Raw genomic sequence first — 23,087 nt, forward strand, 5'->3', positions numbered from 1 at the left:
TATTTTCAGTGTAAAACAACTATCACTGGGGATTACCGTATTTGTTTTGTTTTGTTTTGTTTTGTTTGTTTGTTTGTTTGCTTTTTTTTTTTTTTAATTTTTTTTTTTTTACTTCAGTTACTACCATGTATGTTTCTTTTTCTAGTCTACTGTCCAACACAGAAGAGGATACAGTAGTCATGGATGCTCATGATTTTGGTCATTAGCTGCCACTCGTTCACATGGAAGGTTCGGAAACTTCGAAATGAAATGATGAGAGTATCTTGCATCATATTCTATCACATTAGTCTTGTTCCGTTTACATCGAAACCATACTGAAGTTGCAAACGGAATGTGGAATTGTTAAGAGACAGCAGGTCACAAAAATGTTGAAGGTATGGAATGTGGAACCAGAAACGCTAACTAGCTCGTCATATACACCGCTGTCCGCCCAGCCCGGGTCTTAGTCCGCCGAATCCGCGAAATTTGAATGTAACACTCTTGAAACTCGATGAAGCATTCGCAAGTTACGCAGCCTCCGAACAGTGCAACACTCATTCCAGCAAAATGAAAGCCGAAGTCATGTGCGAGTGGGTCTGTGAGAGAGAGAGGGAAAAAAAAAAAAAAAAAAAAAAAAAAAAAACTACCTCAGGAATTTCCTCAGAAAAGTCGAACATGGGATGAATACAAAATCCACAGAATTTTCAACCAGTTGCGAAGTCCCACATAGAACTCGGCAACGAATTGGAAAAAAGTTCACTGCAACTACCAACAAAGCCCACTCAATCTCGAAGAAATTCTCTGTCTGTTAATTGTCTGTGCCGCCTCGAAATGATGCCTCCAAAACATGATTCGCGTACCTTGCGGGCAAGTTGCCATCCAGGGGCTTCTTCACAGTAGCTATGCTCTCCACCGTCAGATGCGATCCTTCCGACGAACAAGATATTCAGACACGATTGGTCGTGTTTGGACCAAGGCTTAGATCACTAGGGACCATCTCAGCCGTCTGTTCCTATGCGCTTGCTCCAACGGACGGCATAGATGGCTTCGAATGGGTTAGTGTGAATAGGGGTCAAGGGAAATTCGACCAAACTGTTGGAGCAAACGAGACAGAAGCATAAGACCGAAGGGGGGGCCTCATTAGGGTTAACGTTGTCTCGCTTCCATTGTGAGCTCCACGAGAGTTGCCGTCCTCATGCGTGGATTGCCTCTGTCGGGCGCTGCGTCGCACGTGATCGACACTCCGTTTTGAGTGGAAGATCCGTTGAAGTAACAACAGCGTTGCAATTCTCTTCAAGTTCGTTGGATTTTTGTTTGCTTATTTACTTCACCAGGGAAGTGCATTTTTGGCGCGTTTTGGTGGAGGTTGATTGAAACGCAGGGCTGGTTTTGTGGTCTGTGCCAGAGGGGTTAGCGGAGTTGCTTAGATTTTCAGAGCGAGAGAGAGAGAGAGAGAGCGAGCCACCATGTTCGGGCGTGCGCCTTCGAAGAAAAGTGATAACTCTAAGTATTATGATGTCCTTGGGGTGCCCAAGAGTGCATCGCAAGATGAGCTTAAGAAGGCTTATAGGAAAGCAGCAATTAAGAATCATCCTGACAAGGGCGGAGATCCAGAGAAGGTAGCGTCACATGCGGTTTGAAACTAAGTGCATGACTGTGTTGTGTATTGTGCATTGAGGGTAGCGGGGGTGTGAGTCGAAGTGTTGTGATTTTTTGAGAAATTTTGGGAAATGTCTGATTTTAGAGGAACCACAGCAGGATCGATACTATTTTAGTGGATTTTGTGTTGCGGAGGATGATTACTAGGTTGAAGGGTACACGTCTGTCGTTCTTTCGATTTTAATTCCTGCGCAAGAAGAAAAGCTATTTTCCTTTACTACACGTGAAGTGTGCACGCTGTGATGGTAGTTGTCACCTTGGAACCTAAGGCGATTGTGCAATCTTCTGTACTTGGTGACTTGAAGGGTCTTGAGTATGTGATTTAGTTTAAATGTACTAAGGCGCTGACGTCTATATGCAGTTCAAAGAGCTTGCTCAGGCTTACGAAGTTCTAAGTGATCCGGAGAAGCGTGAAATATACGATCAGTATGGTGAAGATGCTCTCAAAGAAGGAATGGGTGGAGGAGGTGGTGGACATAACCCGTTCGACATCTTCGAGTCTTTCTTCGGTGGTGCCAGCAACCCGTTTGGAGGTATGCTCTTCTTTTTGGTTTTGTTTTTTTGTTTTTGGTATCATTATTATCAGCTATTGTTAATGTTACGTTTCCTTCAGATTACCTAACTGAAGTTATCTGGGACAAAGTTTTCTGAAATTATCAACCTCGCCTCCTGTAGGTAGCAGTGGCAGGGGTGGCAGAAGACAGAGGAGAGGAGAAGATGTAGTGCACCCCTTGAAAGTTTCGCTTGATGATCTTTACAACGGAACATCAAAGAAGCTCTCTTTGTCAAGGAATGTCATTTGCCAGAAGTGTAAAGGGTAAGGCTGACCGCTCGTTGTAATGTGTCGGATTTCATTATTGAACAGTACCGGTAGATTTCGTAACGTCGCAATCAGTTTTGCATCGCTTTCTGAACATGTGTACGTGAACCATAAGTCAATCTACCTTTTATTATTTTCAATATGACTCCTTTCTCAGAATCAGATATGTTTGTGGTGACGTAAACCACTGGTTTCATTAGCTATCGTCACTGAGTAGAGAATGCTGGTCTAGTCCGTGGTCCAGGACACTTTTCATGATAAAGTGTTACGAAATAGCTTGAGTTTGTAAGAGCACTACGCAGTCTTTCGGGGTCCCGAAACTGCAGTATAACCTGGGTGCATTTGCCCCACATGGCTACAACAGATCTTTTCTGGTTGCTCTTCATTGTGGCGAATGTAGGCTTTAGTTTCTTCTCAACTCTGAAATTTGACACTGTTTACATCGGAGTTTTTAACATTAACTTTCAAAATTGCGCAGGAAAGGGTCAAAGACAGGTGCTTCCAGTCGGTGTGCAGGGTGTCAAGGGTCAGGTACGAAGGTCTCAATTCGCCAATTGGGCCCCAACATGATCCAGCAGATGCAGCATGTGTGCTCGGACTGCAGAGGCTCAGGTGAGACAATCAGCGAGAAGGACAAGTGTGGGCAGTGCAAGGGTCAGAAAGTAGTCCAGGACAAGAAATTGCTGGAGGTGCATGTAGAGAAAGGCATGATGCACGGACAGAAGATCACGTTTCAAGGCGAGGCTGACGAGGCGGTACGTATACTCGTAATGTGTTCACATAGGCTCGTGGGTGGAGGGTGATATTCTTCTGCTAGGAAATGTTTGAAGGTGGTGTTGGATGTGGTTATGTGTTCTGTGTTTCTAGGATATATGGACCTTTAAGATTGGTATGTTGGTAGGAATTGATAACTTACTGGCTGCACGCTGAGAGTTGGATTCGGTTTGCTGTGTGTGTGTGTGTGTTGAGCAGCCTGACACACAGACTGGAGATATCGTGTTCGTGTTGCAATTGAAGGAGCATCCTAAGTTCAAGAGGAAAGGGGATGATTTGTTTGTGGAGCACACATTGAGCTTGACAGAGGCTCTATGTGGTTTCCGATTTCCTTTGGTTCACTTGGATGGAAGACAGCTTCTAATTAAGTCTGATGCTGGGGAGATCATCAAGCCAGGTATTGATTCCTGAAACCGGGAAAGGCTTCCAGGGGGTTTCGGTGTACAATTTAGCTACTTCAACATAATTTCATTTTCCAATAGTTTATTTTTATTTTATTTGGTTTACTGGTTCCATGTGTAGACCTTTTTGTAGGTTGACGTTTTTGTGTATTTCGATTGACAGGTCAATTTAAGGCTATCAACGATGAGGGTATGCCTCATTACCAGAGGCCTTTCATGAAGGGCAGGCTATTTTTGCATTTTAACGTCGAGTTCCCTGAGTCTGGTGGATTGACACCAGACCAATGCAAAGCCTTGGAAACAATTTTGCCTCCTAGACCAAGTCAAATGACAGACATGGAGCTTGACGAGTGTGAAGAAACTACACTAATCGATGTGAACTTTGAGGACGAGATGAGAAGGAAACAGCAACAACAGCAGGAGGCTTACGATGAGGATGAGGAGTCCTCAGGACCACGCATTCAGTGTGCCCAACAGTAGGCACGTCTGAAGTATTCTGACCCTGGCTGGGTCTTGGTCTTGTGCTTATTCGATTGCATCCGAATTAGAAAGGTAGTATCTATACGTTACTTCTGTTTTGTTTCAATCACCTGTAGGAATAATTTGAAGTACATGTAGATGGAATTTACCTGAAATTGGGATTTAAGATTACTAAATTTTTTCTGAGGAAGGTGTGCCAATTCAATTGCAACATTGGATTGGGTGGAGTCATCATTATTGACTCGCTCTGTAGAGGTCTTTCATCCGTCTAAATTGGTGACGATGAAAGCAGAGAACATTTTACTATTAGCTTCTTCATCAAGAGGCTGTTATAATGGCAATTGAAGTCATGGGTTTGGTGTCACAATTACCCGTCTCACCGATCACCTGTCTTATCATATGTTATTAGACAGATAGATATTGAACAAAACCAGATCTTTCGCTTTTTGTGCGAGGCGTTTTGTGGATCCCCCCCCGTGCCAGCTGACGCTGAAGGCATGGAGTGGCGGTAGCTTATTGTTTGGGATCCACCAAGATTGGATAGATGGAATGGTTAATATTACACTCTGGTTGAATCGGTCGGAGATTATTGCGGTTTTCATTAGGACCATAGATGAAGAGATGTAACAAAGGATGGTTTCCCCAGTTTAGCCTTGCGTTCGGTAGTCAGGTTTTTATAATTTTGGCAGGCGAGGTTAGTAATCTTCGACTTACCAGGCAATGAGACACATTATACATTATATTTTTAGTAGTCTCTGCTCAAGTGTTCAGCATAAGTGATATTTTGTGCATATTGAAGCTTGAATGTTTTAGATCTCAGTGTGCATGCAAATCAGTTCTGCATATGACATGTAGCCCTAGGCTGCCACATCTTCTCGAGAATCAAGTTTTTGGAAATCCGTTGTGAATGCTATCACTTGTGAAATACGCAATGTTACCTAGGGAGATTCTGACTTCGCTGTTTCAGCTCCAATTCGATGGAAGAGTAATATCTTACCAACAAGACACTGCAGTATTACCAGTTGGCTAGCTGTGAACCACCCATCAGACTGTACATGTACAGATTCATGTGAGCTTTATGAAGTTCCATTTTCAACATTTCAATATGAATAAGCATTTGAAGTTAGAAAATTGTTCACTGTCACAATAATCAGTCTGTATTTCAAGTACATATTCTGGGAAATTGTTTGAGAGAAGTAGCTGATAAGCTTACAGGGCGAAAATTTTAGCAGTTGTCATCACCAACTTTAAGTTTATATCATCCAGGAGTATAACCCGTTTGAGAATTGAGAAGAGCTTATGCGTGGAGTTTTGGATGTATAAAAGGTAAATTCGTAGAGTACTTGTTAAGGTGAGTGTGAGCTTAGCAGTAGACTTCCGGACAACACGCTCAATTTGCTATCTCTACTTTACTTGCCACAATAGATACATACAAAACCCAGTTTACCAGTACATCAACTTCCATAGACATTCATTGATAATGTAGAAGGGAATCAGATGTCTACATTTACGTCCTAGCGTCAAATAACTAATCCCAGATAACGTTCTACATGCTTCACTCCTATTCTGATCTGCCCTTGGGTACAATTTACCTGAATGAAAATAGTGCACCCCACAAAGACATGTACTACAGGAAATCGTCTTCACAATGTCTTTTCTTACCACACCGCACCTGAAGCGGTGAACACGAGGGTCCCCAGCTCCTAGTCTGCAGATATAAGTACATGAGACCTCACATCCTGTTCTACATTGCATTAACAACGTGGACTTCTCTAAGCTAGGTAGGTGATCAGTTCCACCGAACCATTGAAATGACTTGAGTTCTCATTGCAGAGAAAACTCTCCATCTCACTGAGTAACTGAAGGTTTGGGTTGTGGTTGATCGTCAGTTGGAGGAGAAGTTGATTTTAAGGTTGACTCATCCGAACCTGGGTATGGAGGGGGTGGACCAAAGCCTTCAGAAGCGTTACTTGGTGAGCTTGCCCCCTTCTGGTCACCACTCAAAGTGGCGACTCTCTCCAATGTTTTCTGGCCCACTTCCTCGGCAGTTTTGGCAACCTTGGCGTATGCACCTACTACCCATGTTGTGCCTGTGAGAATGTACTTGTTCTTAGCGATGGCTGAGCCTGCGGCGTTGAGCTTCTGTTCTGTGGCCTGGAGAGCTGTTCGAGTCTTTTCTGAGACATGGTACTTCTCATCCACCGCCTTTACCTGTTGGTTGATTGCCGCGGTACCAGCACTCAACTTTTGGGAGATACCAATTTTGTTGTCTATGTTCACAACGTTGGCCTTAGCGTTAGCAGCTAATTGAGACGCGTTGGCTTTGGCATTCTCAGCTAATTGGGACGCGTTAGCTTTGGCATTCTCTGCTAATTGGGATGCGTTGGCGGTCAGTTGGTGCTTCTCATCAAAAGCTTTGGCCTTCGACATGGTATTGTTTCCTAGAATGTAGCCCTTCTCCAGCATACTTTGGAAGGCTTCCTGAGCACTCTTTGTGACAGGCTTGGGAGCGCTAGCATCCTGAACACGAGTGAAGAAACATTATGGTCAGCATGAATGAACGTTAAGAGGCTGTCACAGATCAGAATGCATCAATTGCTCTTAGAAAAGTAAGAATGACTGAACCCAGGCAATACTGAACACTACCCAGGTGAACCGGCTTTTGACATGGAATCCAATAGATCAAACACCAAAATTCCACCACTCCCATCAACCTACCGAGTACGCAGATTTAAATATGACCATTATCGAGAACATAAAATGATTTGTGAGGAACATACTGAAGGCTTGTCGGTGCTCGTAGAATCTAGAGAAACGTTGTCTACACTTGTTGCAAGTCTCTCCGACTCATCTGCGGGAGCAATAGTCACTGCTTTATCCACAACAGTGGCTCCCTGCCAACGCAAAACAAATTTCACGTCAGCGCTCAGCGAATTGGGGACGGACATCATATGCAAGGATGGTTTCATACAACATAATTCAGAGACTACTCTGGATTCTGACTCCATTACCGAGAACCTATTTACCAATGTGCCGAAAATGACAAGAACCGGGGTTTGAAGTTCAAGACTTACAGAGAGAAGAAGGGCTGTTTCTAGAGCCTGGGCTTCCTTGAATGTGACAAAGGCTATCTGCGACAATTCACCATCCCTACAGATGCATAGATGGATCAGGAATCTAAAGAGAAAATTACGGGCGATTAAGCTGAGGACTATTTTGATTGTAAGGATCAGTAATCATTTTAAATCCACACCATTCATTTTCATGGGATTCGTGCATTTAATTTGTGTTCAAGCATGAATTACAAGGGCTTTATTGCACACGCGTGGGTCGAGAAACAATGGTCGTAAAAACTCGCTGGATACTCGTCATGTACCCACTCTCACGTAAGCGATTTCAGATCCTAGGAGAGAACCCGTTGTGAACCAAAAACCACCCCACTAGGAGAAGAAAATATTCGACTGTAACGACTATCTAATTCATCAACAATACATTGAACGTGCATCCATCCCGATAATCATTGGACGAACTCCCTACAGGAGTACTTCAGTTGCAAGATGTCAACCTCTTGGTAGTCTAATCGCTACGCCCCGATTTCTACGATCCTAGAACTCCATCCCTCTATATGACTAAAAAAACAAAATTCAATTTAGAAATACGATCCATGAACAGATGACGCCATCTTGATAGATTTCAGGATCATTGAGATCTGAAGTCCAGACTCACTAGATAAATTAAAAGACGAAAGATCTGCTGCAAAAGGAGAGAAAACCTTACGAGAGAAGCCTGATGTGCTCGATCTCCCCGGAGAAAGAAAAGAAATCCTGAATGTCGTGCTCATTCGCTTTAAGCGACACATTACTCACTCGCACAGTATGAACTCCCTGAACACACGATTCCTAACACAGCATTAACACCCTCGATCTCAAAACCCTAAACACCAACGCACTCACCCACTTCTTCCCTCTCTCTTCCCTACCCTCATCTCCACTCCCATCCCCACCTCTCCACTCCCCTCCTTCGAACCCACCCAAAACACCATTCCATCCCAAAAACCAAATCTACAAGCAAGACCCATCTCCACAACCTCACAAAGACTCACGCCACCCCTCACCTACAAGAAATACTCTCATAAACAAACCTCACCAGATACAATACATCCGCGCACCTACACCGCAATCATAAGCATTCTTAATCACTGCGAAACAAGATATATATACAAAAGGAGAAGACATAGAATAAAAGCTGAAAAACTTAGAGAAAAAGGCAGTGGTAAAGTACCGCCATGGTGACGAGAGAAAAAGAGCGATGCAGATCGTGGTGGCAGAAGCAGGAGCAGTAATGGAGCAGCAGCAGCAGCGAGAGAGATGATCAACAGAAGCGGAGGAGGAGCCTTGAAGAAGAAACAGAAACAGGGGATGAGCGAGCGAGGGAGCGAGCGGGGGAATAGTGGTGTATTCCTTCCTGAGTATTTGGATCGGAGGAACCCCTCCCTGCCCCAGTGTGAACGCCGCCTTTAACGTTCCTGTTTCGGCCCTGGGATTTCATTCATCCCCCCTCTGATCTCACGGATGTTTCTCATCCTTCGCTCTCTTGCCGCTTTTCGGATCTTGGCTTTCTTCGTTCTAGTTGCATCAGGTTGTTATTGGTTTGGAATTTTAAGGGGATTTTTTTAAACTTTTATTTATAGAATTCCCTTCGTGTATGTGTGTGAATATATATATATATATATATATATTCATATTATTGATATATATATATATACATATATATATATTAAAAACATTTGTGGCTAATAAAATAATGGTATAATTATATACATGTGTATACATTTATTTATTAACTTGATGTAAAACATTGCAAGTAGAAGTTTTTTTTATCCAGAAAGAACATCTAATTTTCAACTAATGAGGATTATTTATTTTTTCATGTACTTTTTGAAAATGATTTAAAAAGATTTATTTCTGTAAAATTTTGTAATATCAGGATTTAAAATCTTCGCATGATTCTGCTAACCTAGGTACAACTGTTTGTCTTTATTATTACCACACAATTCAATCTTTCTTAATGTGTATTAAAGTCATGTGGCTTCTTATTGTTTTGCAAAGTTTTTTTTTGGTGTTGTTAGGCTATTTTCGTATATAAAATAATTTATTGATTATTATTATTATGATTGCAATAATAAAATAATTTATAATTAGTATCTATTTAACATATGTTGTCAAAATTATTTCAATCCTTCTTTTAGAAACAAAAAGCTTTATATCCATGCATTCTTTTAAAGCTCATCTTTTTGATTGAGAGCAATGGAGCTTTGTAATTTACACTAAATAGGCAAGGTACTATAATACAACTCTGTTTGCAAATACAATCAAGGTCTACAACAACACAAGTTGGAAGCCCTAGTGTAGTTTGTTTAAAACAACTTTCTCATCATTTTTTTTTTTAAATCTTAAGCTATGATTGTTTATGAAGGATCAACCTTTATAGTAGTTCATTATAAGAGACGTAGTCAATAATAATTAGAAACAAGAGTTAGGATTAAAATTTCTAATTTTACAATAATCTTCAATAATTAGGTAAATATAATCTACTTTGGCAGTAAATTGGGATATATAAGCAAAGGTAGAAAAGAATACTATGCCCACATCCACGAGACCATGATAGAAGTGTATATTATATCAATAGCTAAAATACTTTAAGCCCACAATAGAAGAACATATATCAACTTGACCAAATTTAAGGAGAGCAAGGCTTTTCTACAAGATTTTACAAGAAACTATATAGGATTCATGGTGAAGATATAACAATAATAGATACATGTATTAGAAAAAGTTGTTGTAGCAGAAAAAAAAAATATACAAGAATATGTTTTTGTTGTATGCTTTATTGGTAGTAAATCCAATTAGAGAATATTTGTGGTTTAATTAAAGAGACTCAATACCAATATCTTAAATGACAAAATCCAAATAAGCAATAAATTAAAAAGAGGCTTCTTTTGCCTTTGTACTTCTAACTTGACAATGGTCCAAGAAGTTTTGGTTTTCACACCATATTGCAAGAATGACTACTTCTACAATTTTTAATAGTAGACTCCCTATTTTGATCTCAAAAGTAGTAGATATATAATGATTATGTTAAATCTTAGGATCAAATAGTCTAAATATATTTTCTTTATTAACTTTATCATGAATACAAACATAATTATATTTAGCTACTTGAAACATAGTTAAGACTAGTTTGTTTGATTTAATTGTAGAACAAACCTCTATAGTGGCAGATGACTTTTGTTGCAAGTTTTGAGGAGACTCAATTTGTAAATCTTATTAGTATAGCAAACTTGATTGGCATAGATTACAATGTGACATAGTTATCAAACTCAATCACAATATGATTGTTTACTTACAAATGTATAATAGACAACTTTCTATGCAAAAATGCTATTAAATAGCATCTTGTCAAGGTGTGGTTATAGTACGGTAGCCAACTATCAAGCAAGATATCCAAATATCAAAGAAAATTTGTCCTCCATATTAGCCTTAGTTATATTATCTAAACTTTGTATTATTATTAGTTCTACTTTATTATCATTACGATTTGCTAGCTTCAATCTTTGTCACATCAAGTTACAAATGTATTACAATTGTTTATTTGTTAGATGTTTGAAGCTTATATTTTATCCTATTTATTATCTTACATTTTTTCTTTAGATGTGCATATGATCTATATTTGTTTAATTTTGAGGTGACATATTAGTTGATGTTCTTAGCTTAGGAGGTAGATGCAATCTTATACTTCTTCGAAAAATTCCATCATATATCTTATAAATAAACTAAGCAAATAATTGATGCATTTAAAGATTTTAAACCTTTATTTTTGATGCATTTAAAGATTTTAAACCTTTATTTTTGATGCATATTTATATATTTTGTGTACTATTATGCCTCCTTTATAATAAAGTATATACTTTATATTTACATTTGAGTCATTGTATAAGCTGAAAAAATCTTTATTTTTCTTGAAGTAAGTAAATATTGTGTCATTGCATTCTTCTCGAACTTCATCTTTAACTTTTTTATTTAGATACAATGTTGCAAAATTATTTGCCATAGCCATGAATATTTTGCAATGATATATAGTTGTGAAAAGTAGAATGGAATATATTGCATCTCCACATCTTTGATGATGTTGGTCAAAAAGTTGTTGAGGTATTGTCAACGACAAGAACTTGATAAAAATAAATAAATAAGTGAGACTTTTCTCAAAAAAAGATGATAAAGTAGAAATAACTAAATATATATATTAAGAAAGAAATTGGAATAGATATTTCTAAAAGACAAGAAAACTAGAGACCCTTGAAACCAAACTAGAAGTAAGAAAGGAGTTGATAAGAATGAAGAAGCCTTCACTTTTGCTTTTATATATACTATCTACCTAGGAGCTATGTAGCAAAGTACTGTAGGACCTCCAAAAATGTGTTGACTTTGCACAATACGTATGTTAACTTGCAAGGCAAGTTTTCTATGTGGGCACCACATAGTTAGTTTGTTCCGCAAGCTACCAACATGTGTAGCACGTGGTTAACTTATTGACTAAGTTTATAACCTATCAATCAAGTATAAACACATGTAAAGTCAAAGCAACATCTATGAAGCTTCTAGGAAGCTTTTCTAGATGATATTATGAAATTAATCTACTTCTACTTATTCATATCACCTAGGTAACAATTACAATAAATATATGTCTAAGACATTACCTCCTCTTCTAAGGATGAGTTCTATGAGGAGCGGTGATCACATATTGAAGAAGTCTAAGATATGGCAAATTATATTTGTTACATACTCTGATCTTTGTTCTCTTCAAAGATGATTGATAGGACCTCTCAACCATCGATAGCGTTCCATACCAAGGTGGAAAGACCACCCAGTTATTTGATCCTTGTTGAGGCCTTCATAACTTCGTTCAAATAAAATATTTGGAATACTATCATGAGTTGTTTCTACATCTACTAAAATCACCAAACATTGAGAGTTCCTTCCAAGGTCCTGATACCAAACGCATTATAGCTTGCCATCTATTCAAGAAAAAACATGTCATTTTTTAGGATCTTCATCTCGATTGCGTTATCTTAAAGGTTGTGACAATCATAATGTCTTATTCAACATGTTAGCAAATGAAGGTTCTTAAGTCGAATCCGCTTGTTGTTGGTTCTCCATCTCCTCAATGTCACAACTACAAAGAAGCTAAAAACAAGGATTAAAAGTAGAATGTTATCTTGCTTAGATCTTATTTTTTTTTATAAGTAAGGTTTTCATCTTGATTTTGATGGATGTTGTCGATGAAAAACTTCCATTATCTTTTTATATTTACAAGTTTCTTTACTAGCTCCCATGTGCGTTCACTAATATCATATCCACTTTAATGGACAAGATATTCTAATTTATTTTGGTGTTGCCTTGAATCTAAGACTTCTTCTACTTCGAACTCTTTATTATTGTCCACTTCTATAGGAGGAGGTAAAACTTATTTTCTTTTTAGTATGCCCATTGTCTTATATGATTTAAGAAGAGACACATAGAATATTGGATAGATTTTTATTGACTCCAGTAGGTGTCAAGGACAAGAACTCGATGAAAAAATAGTTCAGACAAGTAAGCCTTCACTCAAAGAAAAGTAACAAAATATGAATAATAAGTATGTATATTGAAAAGAGAAATTAGAATGGCTATTGCCAAAAGACAAGAAAACTAGAGACCCTTGAAACTAGACTAGAAGCAAGAAAAGAGTTGACAAGAGTGAAGAGAGCTTCACTCTTGCCTCTATATATACTATCTAATTAGAAGCCACGTGGCGATATTCTATAAGACCTCCAATATGTGCTGACTTTCTAGGCCACATGTCTTTGCTTGCAAGGTAAGTTTTCTATGAGTGGACTACGTAGTTAGCTTGTCCTTCAAGCTACCAACATGTGTGGCACATGGCTAACTTGTTGACCAAGTTTCTAACCTAAAAGTCAACTATGGACTCCTTTAAGGTCAAAGTAGCGTCTATGAAGCTTCTAAGAAGCTTTTCTAGAAGATATTACACGATTAACCTACTTTTATCTACTTTTACATACTTTCATCGACTCTTGTAGGTAATTATATGTATATCCGTGACAGTAGGTATAAATAATATGCAACTAGATTGATTTGTATAGAAATAGAAAATGGTCCAAGCCTTTGATAGTCCAACTTGTCACAAGGATAAGTGGTCTTGATATTGTGATGAAGTAACCATATCTTGTCACCTATGTGGAATGATGGTTGTTCCTTTCGATAGACATCTGCATTGATCTTTTGTTGTTCTTGAGCTTCTTTTAACTACACCTTTATTGTTGCATGTAGCTTTGACAAATGATTTTCCAAATCTTTTGCCACAAGATTATCAGCTTTTAAAAAGTTAAAAGTATCAAGTTGTGGATAATAACCATAATTAGTAAAAAAAAAGTATTTATTTTTTAGAAGAGTGTACCATGTTATTATAAGCAAACTCTATGAATGGCAAAAGAGTTGTCGAATTATCTTGTTGGTGATTGATGATACATCTTAAATACTGCTCAAAAACTTGATTAATATGCTTCGTTTGTCCATCAGTTTGAAGATAGAATGCCGAAGATAGTTTTATATCTACTTTTAGAATCTTGAAAAGAATTTGTCAAAATCTTGATACAAACTAAGTTTTCCTATTTGATAGAATATCCTTGGATAATCCATGATAGCAATAGATATTGTTAAGAAAGAGTTTAGCTATTTCTTGACCAGTGATAGATTTTGCACATGGTATAAAATGTGCCATCTTGGTAAGACAATCTACTATCACAAATATAGAGTTATAAAAACTTGAGATTGAAAGATCCGTGATGAAATCCATAGAAACAGAAGACCATGGTTGTTCTAGAATGGGTAATGGCTGAAGAAGTCTGTAAGATCAATGATAAGGAGTTTTTGATCTTGAGTAAACATCATAAGATTGTACAAAATCTTTGACTGCCTTCTATATTTGAAGCTATTAAAAATCCTTGGATATTAGTTTCAAAGTTTTATTATACCCAAAATGTCATGCTGCTGAAAAGTCATGATGAGCTTGAAGAACACATAATTGAGCTTCACCTTCTAGAACATATAGACATCCGTCAAAAAATAGTAGATTATTCTTGAATTCAAACTTGGAAGTAACATAAAACTTTGAAAGATTTCCCTTAATATCACAAATAAAAGGATCAGAAGACATACTTAACTGAACTTGTTTAATGAAAGTTAAATCAATAATTAGTATTGATTTCATTGCTCAAAGATGAAGATGTTCTGGCTTTAATAGAATTATCTATTATTGATCATAAGCAACATCTTTTTCTTTTAGTACAAGGTAAGATTGTTTAAAGAGTGCATCTGACAAATCTTGTTATTTTCCTAGTCGATAAGTGATCTTGAATTCAAATCTTGACAAAGACATACTCCAACGACCTTGGCGACGATTCAAAACACGTGTCAATATAAAATATTCATGGTTCTTGTGATCCGTATATACGGTGATTAGACTAGGAGTACCTTCTAAATAATGGCACCTTTCTTAAAACAAATCTACGATTGCAAGAAGTTCTTTATCTTGGATCTCGTAGTTGATCTCAACTGCTGAAAGTTTTTTGGAATGAAAAGCTACTTAGTGAAGTTTATCATTTGTTCCCATTTGTGACAATACAATACCCAAAGTAAAGTCTAATGCATCTATTTCCTTAATAAATGGCTTAGAAAAATCGACACGATACAAGATTGGTGCAGAAACAAAGGTTGTCTTCAAAGCTTCAAATGCTAATTCTGCTGCTTAATTTCATTGAAGTTTGTCTTTACAAGTCACATGTGTAAGTAGAGCTGCAACTTGAGAGAAGTCTTTCATGAAGATCCGATAGTAGTTGACAAATTCCAAAAAGTATTGGACATCTCTTACCATTTTTGAGATCTTCCAATCCATAATAGCTTGAACTTTATTAAGATCCATCATAAGTCCATCATTTGAAATGATGTATCCTAAGAAGTCAACTTGAGTAGTGTGAAATATATACTTTTCTAACTTGGTATAGTATCTTGCATCTCTTAGTTTTTGTAACACATGATGAACATAAAGTTCTTGTTCTTGTATGTTCTTAAAATAGATTAAGATGTCGTTTAGATAAAACACAATAAAATCATCTAAAAACTCTCAAAAGACATCATTTATTAGATGTTGAAATGCTACTGGTGCATTTGTAAGTCCAAAAGGCATGACGTTGTATTTTAAATGTCCATACCTTGTTCAAAATGCAGTCTTCCATTCATCTCCTTTTTTGATGCGTACCAGATTGTATGCTCCTCATAGATCTATTTTTGTATAGATCTCAGCTTGATTCAAGGGATTAAGGAGTCCAGTTATCAAAGGTAGTGGATACCTGTATTTGATGGTGATTTTATTGAGTCTTTGATAATCGACACACATCCACAAGGTCCATCTTTTTTCTTCACAAATAAAATTAGAGCTCTTGCTAGAGATTTGGAATGGCGTATGAAGTTCTTTGCCAGATTTTCTTTAATATATTCATTGAGTTTAGCCAATTCATTTTGTGATAAATTATAGATTGGTCCATATAGTAGTTGTGCTCCTTCTTGAAGGTCAATTGAGCAGTCATAAGAACGATGTTCCAGAAGAGTATCTGCATTCTTCTTCTCAAATAAATCTTGAAAATCTTGATATTGGCTTGGAATGCCACTTAAAGTCTTACCACCAGTAGAAACAGGTGCCGCATAAATGACACAAGGTGATCCTTCTTTTGCAGCATGCAAGAAAGCTCTTGCACCTATAAATACAGATTTAATTATACTAGACTTATGACTTTCTACTTGATTAACTATATTCTTAGTTATACTTTCAGAAAAATTAAGACTACAAGGAGTCCAATCTATTTTAGAGTTATATTTTTTTAGCCATGATAAACCTAAAATGATTGGATTAGAGGGAGATCTAATGATATTAAATATTACAAAGCTACTATGACCATTAATTACTACTTCTATAGGAAGGATTTCATGAATAACATCTTTTGAAGACAATAGACAACCATCTATGATTTCTACGTGAACATGTTTAGTTTTCTTCAGTAATAGTATGCTATGTCTTTTAGCAAATTCTTCATCTAAGAAACATGTTGAGGCTTTTGAATCTAACAAGGCAGAGGCTTTGTGATGTTTAGGTCCTAAAATAATATTTATCATAAAACAAGGAGAGGATTCTGAGGAGAGAATAGGACCTTTATTAGGTGTTGTATAAGGTTCCAACTTCATAGTTCTTATTGTAATTGGACAAACTTATTTTCTGTCATACAATCTTCTTTGATAGCCATACTTCTCATTTTATGGTTGTGTTGCTTCTTTAGACCATGTTGAGGAATGTGCTTAGGTTCTCCACAATATAAGCACAATCCTTCTTGATGACAATAAGTCTTTTTTTGCTCAATAAGAGGTTTGAAATATACCACATCAATTTGCATATCTTCTACTTTCGAATGTATATATTGAAGAAATATTGGTGTTGCCATTGAATTATAGTAAGGTTGAGGTCCACTTATACGATTCTTAGATTAGAATTCAAAAAGATGATTGTCACACTTTATAGCAAAGTCAATTTCTTAACTCAATATTTGAGGATCAGATAAGTTGAGCATTAATTTTTTTACCTCATATTGTAATCCGTAGAGAAATTGGCTAACAAATGCAACATCATCCCACTTGATATGAGTTGCAAGTTGTTAAAACTGTGAAGCATACAATGTTACTGATTGATTGTTTTGTCACAAAATATGGATCTTGTTGGTTGTAATATGAATTACATCATGTCCTCTATACATGGATCAAAATTCCACCAAAAAAGCCTCCAAATTATCCAATATTGGATCTCATCATTCAAGAAAAGATAAAAAACATGATAATACTAAACCTCAAAGAAGTGTATCAATGAAACTAACTTGCGATTCTAGAGTTGGATAACTTTGAGGTTGACGTTCAATCACAAGTTGTGTTTGATTAATAAATCGTCTAAACTTTGATCTGGTGCCATCAAACTTATCGAATAGGACAATTCTTGGTTTTCTAACACTAGAAGGGTGTTCCACCATAGGAGAAGGGACATGATTTGGTATAGATGTTGAAGCAGCTCCAATCATCTCTATATCTTCACTTCTTACTAATCTTCTTGCTTCTTATGGTGGTAAATTGAATTGATGCATTACAAGCATTAACTTCCTCAATTGCTCTTGTATTTGTGCCATTGCACTCTTCATTTCAGTAAGTTCTACCATGATAACACTTAGAAATGAGAAGATGTCTAATATTGCTTAAGGCAAATAGAGGAGAGGACTTGAGAACAAAGAAAATACTAAGAATAATATCATTTTAGAAGAAGGTAATCTACAACTTCTAATATGCTTATGTCTTATCAAGAAAAAGAGATAATCTACTCTTAATTAAGATTAGACAAAGCTTTGATATTGTAAGTGCACTCTTGTCAATCTTTTAAGGATAAGAACTTGATAAAAATAAATAAATAAGTGAGACTTTTTTCAAAAAAAGATGATAAAGTAGAAATAACTAAATATATATCAAGAAAGAAACTGAAATGGCTATTTCCAAAAGACAAGATAATTAGAGACCCTTGAAACTAGATTGGAAGCAAGAAAGGATTTGACAAGAGTGAATAAGCCTTTACTTTTGCCTCTATATATACTATCTACCTAGGAGCTATATGGCGATGTACTATAGGACCTCCAAAAACGTGTTGACTTTACACAATACATATGTTAACTTGCAAGGCAAGTTTTTTATGTGGGCGCCACATAATTAGTTTGTTCCGCAAGTTATCAATATGTGTGGCACATGGTTAATTTGTTGACTAAGTTTATAACCTATCAATTAAGTATAATCACATGTAAAGTCAAAGCAATGTCTATGAAGCTTCTAAGAAGCTTTTCTAGATGATATTATGAAATTAATCTACTTCTACTTATTCATATCACCTAAGTAACAATTACAGTTAATATATGTCCATGAGAGGTACATAGTTTGTATAAATTGTGTACAATACTCAAATTGACAATTGTTCTTTAAAGCATTATAGAACTTTATTAAGTTAATATTATCCATCCATCCCACATCATGTTTCTTTCATTAAGCATTTATAGCTTTGTAAATATAGAACCTTAGTTCAAAGGCTACTATTTTCTTTGTTGCTTTTGAAAATAAATGTGAATTAATAATATATATATATATATATATATATATATATATACATATATATATATCAATAAATATTACAAGAGATCTAATAGTAATTGAAATAATACAAGAAATTAGATTGGAGTAGTGAAGTAAAAGTTAAATAGAATTTGAAGTTGGAAATATAAGTAAAAAATGGCAAACAAATAGCCATTAATTTGGGACATTATTTCTTATATTAATTTTGGTTCTTGAGATTGTAATGACTCCTTGTAGATGTGTTTGATTCACTTATTATAGACAATAATTGTGGCAATAAGATATTGATAGGGATCTTTAAGTAGATTTTAATATATCCAAATTAAGCTAAAGATAGAGGTGTTGGTATTTTATTAGTAATGATTGTTGGTTATGATGGCAAAACCAACTCAATGTAGATGGATTAAAAAGTAATTAGCAAAACATTTGATACTATTTTGAATCAATAAATTGCACTCAATGCCAGATTTTCATTAGATGCATGTATCACTTCTTTGTTTAAAGAGTTGTTCTATTGAAATATTTTTAGAGAGGCATTTTATTGACAACTATATTTGAATCTTCTTAGTAATAATATTTTAATTTAGTCACATTTATAGTTATGGCATGTAGATTGTAATGTTTGTTATTTATCAATAGAACAATGTTATTGGATAAAACCAATTATACATTATCAAAGCCATGGTATATTGAGTGAAACTTATTAGTGTAGATTTTAGAATCCTAAGGACACTATAAAATTTCATCTTTCTTGTAGAATACATGCATTGGCTGATTTGACTAATAATATACTACTATTTTTATTTAGCCATCAATTATATTAGATTTTACCTTTTTTCTTAATTCTTTTATATAATGGATATTCACAAGTCAAGTTGCTAAAATCTTTTATAGTATATAATCTTTGGATATTAGTGTCTAGAATGTTGAGGTAATATATTTTGTCAAAAGTAGAGGTTATGTGTTGTATATTAATTTAAATGAAGTATACTTGATCGCATCTTTATATGCCACACAATACACTGACAAAACAATAGTTAAATAAATATCTCAATTAATTTGATTATCTGCAATAAATTTTTGTAACATTATTAATAAGGTTTTGTTACTTAATTCTATAAGTTTGTTGCCTTGTGGATAATAAAAAATAGATGTTTAATATTTGATGATATATTTTTGTACCAACTCTTTAATAACTTGTTTAACAAAATGTATACATTAATTCAATACAATTTTGAGAGGATAGTCAAAATAAATAATAATCTATTCATAAATAAATATAATTATTATAATTATCAAATTGGTATATGTAGCTATTTCTTTGACTAATTTTGTCATATAATCAATAGCTACTAAGATTCATTTGTATCCTTGATATATAGTTGGCTTAATTGGACTAACAAAATCTAACTTTCATTATATAAACAAGCCAATTGGCAAAAATAGATAGATTGGAGCTTTATCTTGATGTGTAAAGTTGATTGCCTTTATTTGAGAAATTTTGAGTTAATATTACTTCTACAAAAATATTTAAGGCATTTATATATACATGAAATATTAGTGTTCAATTTAATGCTAATAATATTAATGTATTCAAATGTACCTACTTTATTATGTTGAAGGCTTATTGAATTGCTTGTATTTAATATTTTTTGTAGTTATAATCTGCTTGATTTAATACATTAATTGAAAAAATAATATGTGTAAATTTCTTAATATAAATTTGATTGAATTAGATTATTTCAAAAAATTGCTAAATGTTTTTTTGTCTTTTGGTAGCATCATTTCTAGGATGTTCTAAATTTTCTTGGGATTGGATAACTTTCTTTGTTTGTACACAATATACCAAAGTATCACTTCTACAAAGAACAAGAACATATATTTATTAGTGTTTAAGCTGATATTATTGTTTTGGTAAGCTTGAAATATTCTTTGTAAGTTTTCTATGTAATTAACAAGAATTTTGTCATCTAAAATTATTTGAAAGGATTTTTTCAAGAATGGAAAAAATATTAATTCTATTACACATTAGAAGATCACTGGCACATTTTTTGCTCCAAAAAGTATTTTTTTGAATTGAAATGGTTTCTATTCTATTAAAAATATTATTTAATTCTTATCAATTATGTATTTTGCTATTCATATCGATATATCTTTGAGGTCTTCATGTGACTATGCAAATATGTCTTTAAATTCGTGGAATAGACTGATCAATGTTTTTTTTTTTTTTTTTTTTTTTTTTTTTAATTCATTTGAGCTATTGACATTAATCTTCACATTTTTTGAATCATTATTGGTTCTCAGAGTAATAAGTTGTACTTGTTCTAGTACATCATATGACCATCCCATTAGTAAATGGTCTTATAATGTAATCTATATATATATATATATATATATATATTTTATTCTATTTAATTTTGTCCAATAATTCTTGCAAAAAATATAAAAGAATATTGAATTGTTATTTGTTTTGTGTAGTTAGTGATGCAAGCTAAATGACCACTATTAAAAAAATTTACCGAAGTACATTTCTATAGCACCAATCTATACTTGAAAATATATTTTTTACTCAAAAAACCTTAGCATGGGCCAAAAAATCAAAACAAGAATCTATTTCTATGAAATTAGATTTATCCAAAATGTACAATTGACTCAACTAGAATTTCCTTCTCAATACAATGCACAAGATGGAATTCTCTAAAATCTTTATGAATATGATAATATTAATCTTGAAGGAAGCAAAGGTAGATATCAATGTTAATGGCCATCATACCACCACTTTGTTCATACAATGCATGTTAAAATATGATTGCATTATACTTATTTTTTTGTTGTAAATGACGTGCAATTAAAGGTGTCCAACTCTTTAGTTTTAGAGTATAGTAATTCATACTTTAATATGTCAATGATACATCTTTCATAATTAGTGCACATCAAATATGGGTATAACGCATTGTCTCAATGTTTGATATATTTTCTATTCTATTGAAATTCTTAATAAATTGAGACAAATCTAGTGTCTATTGGATAGAAAACCACAACTCTCTTTTTGCTTAGATCACACAATTCAATTGAGTATGGATATTAGAAGGTTAAATTGTCAAATTTCCTCACACCTCTTTTGGCCTATTTATCAATATTCTAGACATTAACAAGTTTGTAGTTGTAAAGATCCAAAAGAAACTCACTTTTTTATATTCTACCAAATTCTCATTGGTATTGCGGAGACTCATTGTCAATTAGGTCTTCTAATTATCACTATGATACTTTATACAAGTCTAAGTAGGATCTAAAATGCTGTAATACAAATCAAGCTTCATCTTAGGAACTATCTCTGAGTCCCTTCTCTGTTTGTCTATAGAATGTCTTCTTTTCCTTTGAAAAAGATGAAATATTCTTATACAAACTTTGGACATACCTAAGGGCATAAAGAATGTAAAATTGGAGCTTAAAGATCATCTACACCTTTCAAAGTAAGCCAAACATTCTATTGATCCTTCTTAAGTTTCAATAGATAGAATATATTTTTGCACGAAATCTACCTAAGAGATTCAACAAATTTCATACATTTTAATTCCTTCTATGCAAAATTATATTCTAATAAATATTGCTCAAAAGAAATGACCATGCCTTCAAAAGAGAGGATTGGCCAACAAAAAGAACCACAAACCAAATTTGATAAGATTTAACTAATTATGTAAGAATTAAGTAGAATAAATTCTTACTTAAAAACTTAGAAGATGTATTAATCAAATCTTACAAAATTTGATTTTAATTGAAGAAATAATGGTATTATTTATACTAGATAAGATAGAACTATAAGATGGCCTTGATTAATTACAAATTATTAAATAGTTTAATTTCCTAATAAGGATGGATTGTATATTAGTTGTATTGATCTATCGACTAAATTGTTGTTTAGCTAAGATTCTGAGTCCTATTTAGTTTAGACAATTTATGATGGTTCTTTGCAATAGAATTCTTTTTATTTGTGCCAAAAAAATATAAGGTTCAACTTTTATTATTTCTTTTTTAATAATGGCACACAATTGACATATCTACATTTCTCAAGTTTTAGAAATTCTACCATAATATATATCATGTGATAATGTTATCTTATTTATCTATAAATTAGATATTTTAGTATTTTTTTACTCTTAAAAGGTTTGATTTAATATTTTTTTTAAAAAGCTTTGGTGCAATTTTTTATAACTTCAATTATCTTTAAAGACAAATTAAAGGAATATTGCATGGTTACTTTTATAATTCTTTAGAAAATCAATCAAAACACATAATATAAAATTATATTCTATCATATATATATATATATATATATATATATATATATATATATATTTATTTAGGCATATCAAAGTTTTAAATATCTTTATGAAAAAAATCTAATTCTTTTTTTTTAACAAAGTACATATAAAATTTGTAGAAATGATTTTTATTATAATTAAATTACAAAATCATCTATGAAATTATTTTTTTATGATATATATATATATATATATATAAAATAAAATTTAAATTATTATGTATATATATATACATAATAATTTAAATTTTATTGTTTTACAGATTTAGTAGTTTTTATTAGTAGGATAATTAGAATTTATTTAAGAATTTGATGGATAATATTAAGAATGCATT

The 23,087-nt window shown here is 34.1% G+C and overlaps 2 protein-coding genes across 3 annotated transcripts; one reads left to right on the plus strand and one right to left on the minus strand.

The window, feature by feature from the left end:
- The first annotated feature begins 1,141 nt into the window (after window positions 1-1,141).
- Window positions 1,142-4,480, plus strand: LOC112295176 (dnaJ protein homolog). 2 transcript variants are annotated; one of them, XM_024546402.3, is made up of 7 exons: window positions 1,142-1,248; window positions 1,385-1,598; window positions 2,000-2,171; window positions 2,314-2,455; window positions 2,937-3,213; window positions 3,431-3,629; window positions 3,797-4,480. In XM_024546402.3, exons 2-7 carry the CDS (start codon window positions 1,446-1,448, stop codon window positions 4,111-4,113), a joined length of 1,260 nt encoding a protein of 419 aa, XP_024402170.1. In that variant the 5' UTR covers window positions 1,142-1,248; window positions 1,385-1,445; the 3' UTR covers window positions 4,114-4,480. The 2 variants fall into 2 exon arrangements, with proteins under 2 accessions (XP_024402170.1, XP_024402168.1); XM_024546400.3 differs by having other exon boundaries at window positions 1,142-1,598.
- Window positions 4,481-5,555: 1,075 nt separating this feature from the next.
- On the minus strand, window positions 5,556-8,512 carry LOC112295177 (binding partner of ACD11 1). The gene is made up of 5 exons (XM_024546403.3): window positions 8,395-8,512; window positions 7,891-7,997; window positions 7,188-7,263; window positions 6,894-7,007; window positions 5,556-6,633 (listed from the first exon to the last, which is right to left on the minus strand). The coding sequence occupies exons 1-5, from the start codon at window positions 8,398-8,400 to the stop codon at window positions 5,962-5,964; spliced, it is 975 nt and encodes a 324-aa protein (XP_024402171.1). The 5' UTR covers window positions 8,401-8,512; the 3' UTR covers window positions 5,556-5,961.
- Window positions 8,513-23,087: the final 14,575 nt, after the last annotated feature.

Source organism: Physcomitrium patens, chromosome 18 (assembly GCF_059467195.1).
Source record: "Physcomitrium patens ecotype Gransden chromosome 18, ASM5946719v1, whole genome shotgun sequence".
NCBI lineage: Eukaryota > Viridiplantae > Streptophyta > Bryopsida > Funariales > Funariaceae > Physcomitrium > Physcomitrium patens.

Bases quoted from the DNA above. Each gene is read 5' to 3' on its own strand.
- LOC112295176 (XM_024546400.3), top strand. From the start codon at position 1,446: ATGTTCGGGCGTGCGCCTTCGAAGAAAAGTGATAACTCTAAGTATTAT. The intron at 1,599-1,999 runs GTAGCGTCACAT...GTCTATATGCAG, and splicing joins AGGGCGGAGATCCAGAGAAG to TTCAAAGAGCTTGCTCAGGC. The intron at 3,214-3,430 runs GTACGTATACTC...TGTGTTGAGCAG, and splicing joins AAGGCGAGGCTGACGAGGCG to CCTGACACACAGACTGGAGA.
- LOC112295177 (XM_024546403.3), bottom strand. The intron at 7,264-7,890 runs GTAAGGTTTTCT...ATGCATCTGTAG, and splicing joins GAGCACATCAGGCTTCTCTC to GGATGGTGAATTGTCGCAGA. The intron at 6,634-6,893 runs GTATGTTCCTCA...ACTCGTGTTCAG, and splicing joins CGAGCACCGACAAGCCTTCA to GATGCTAGCGCTCCCAAGCC.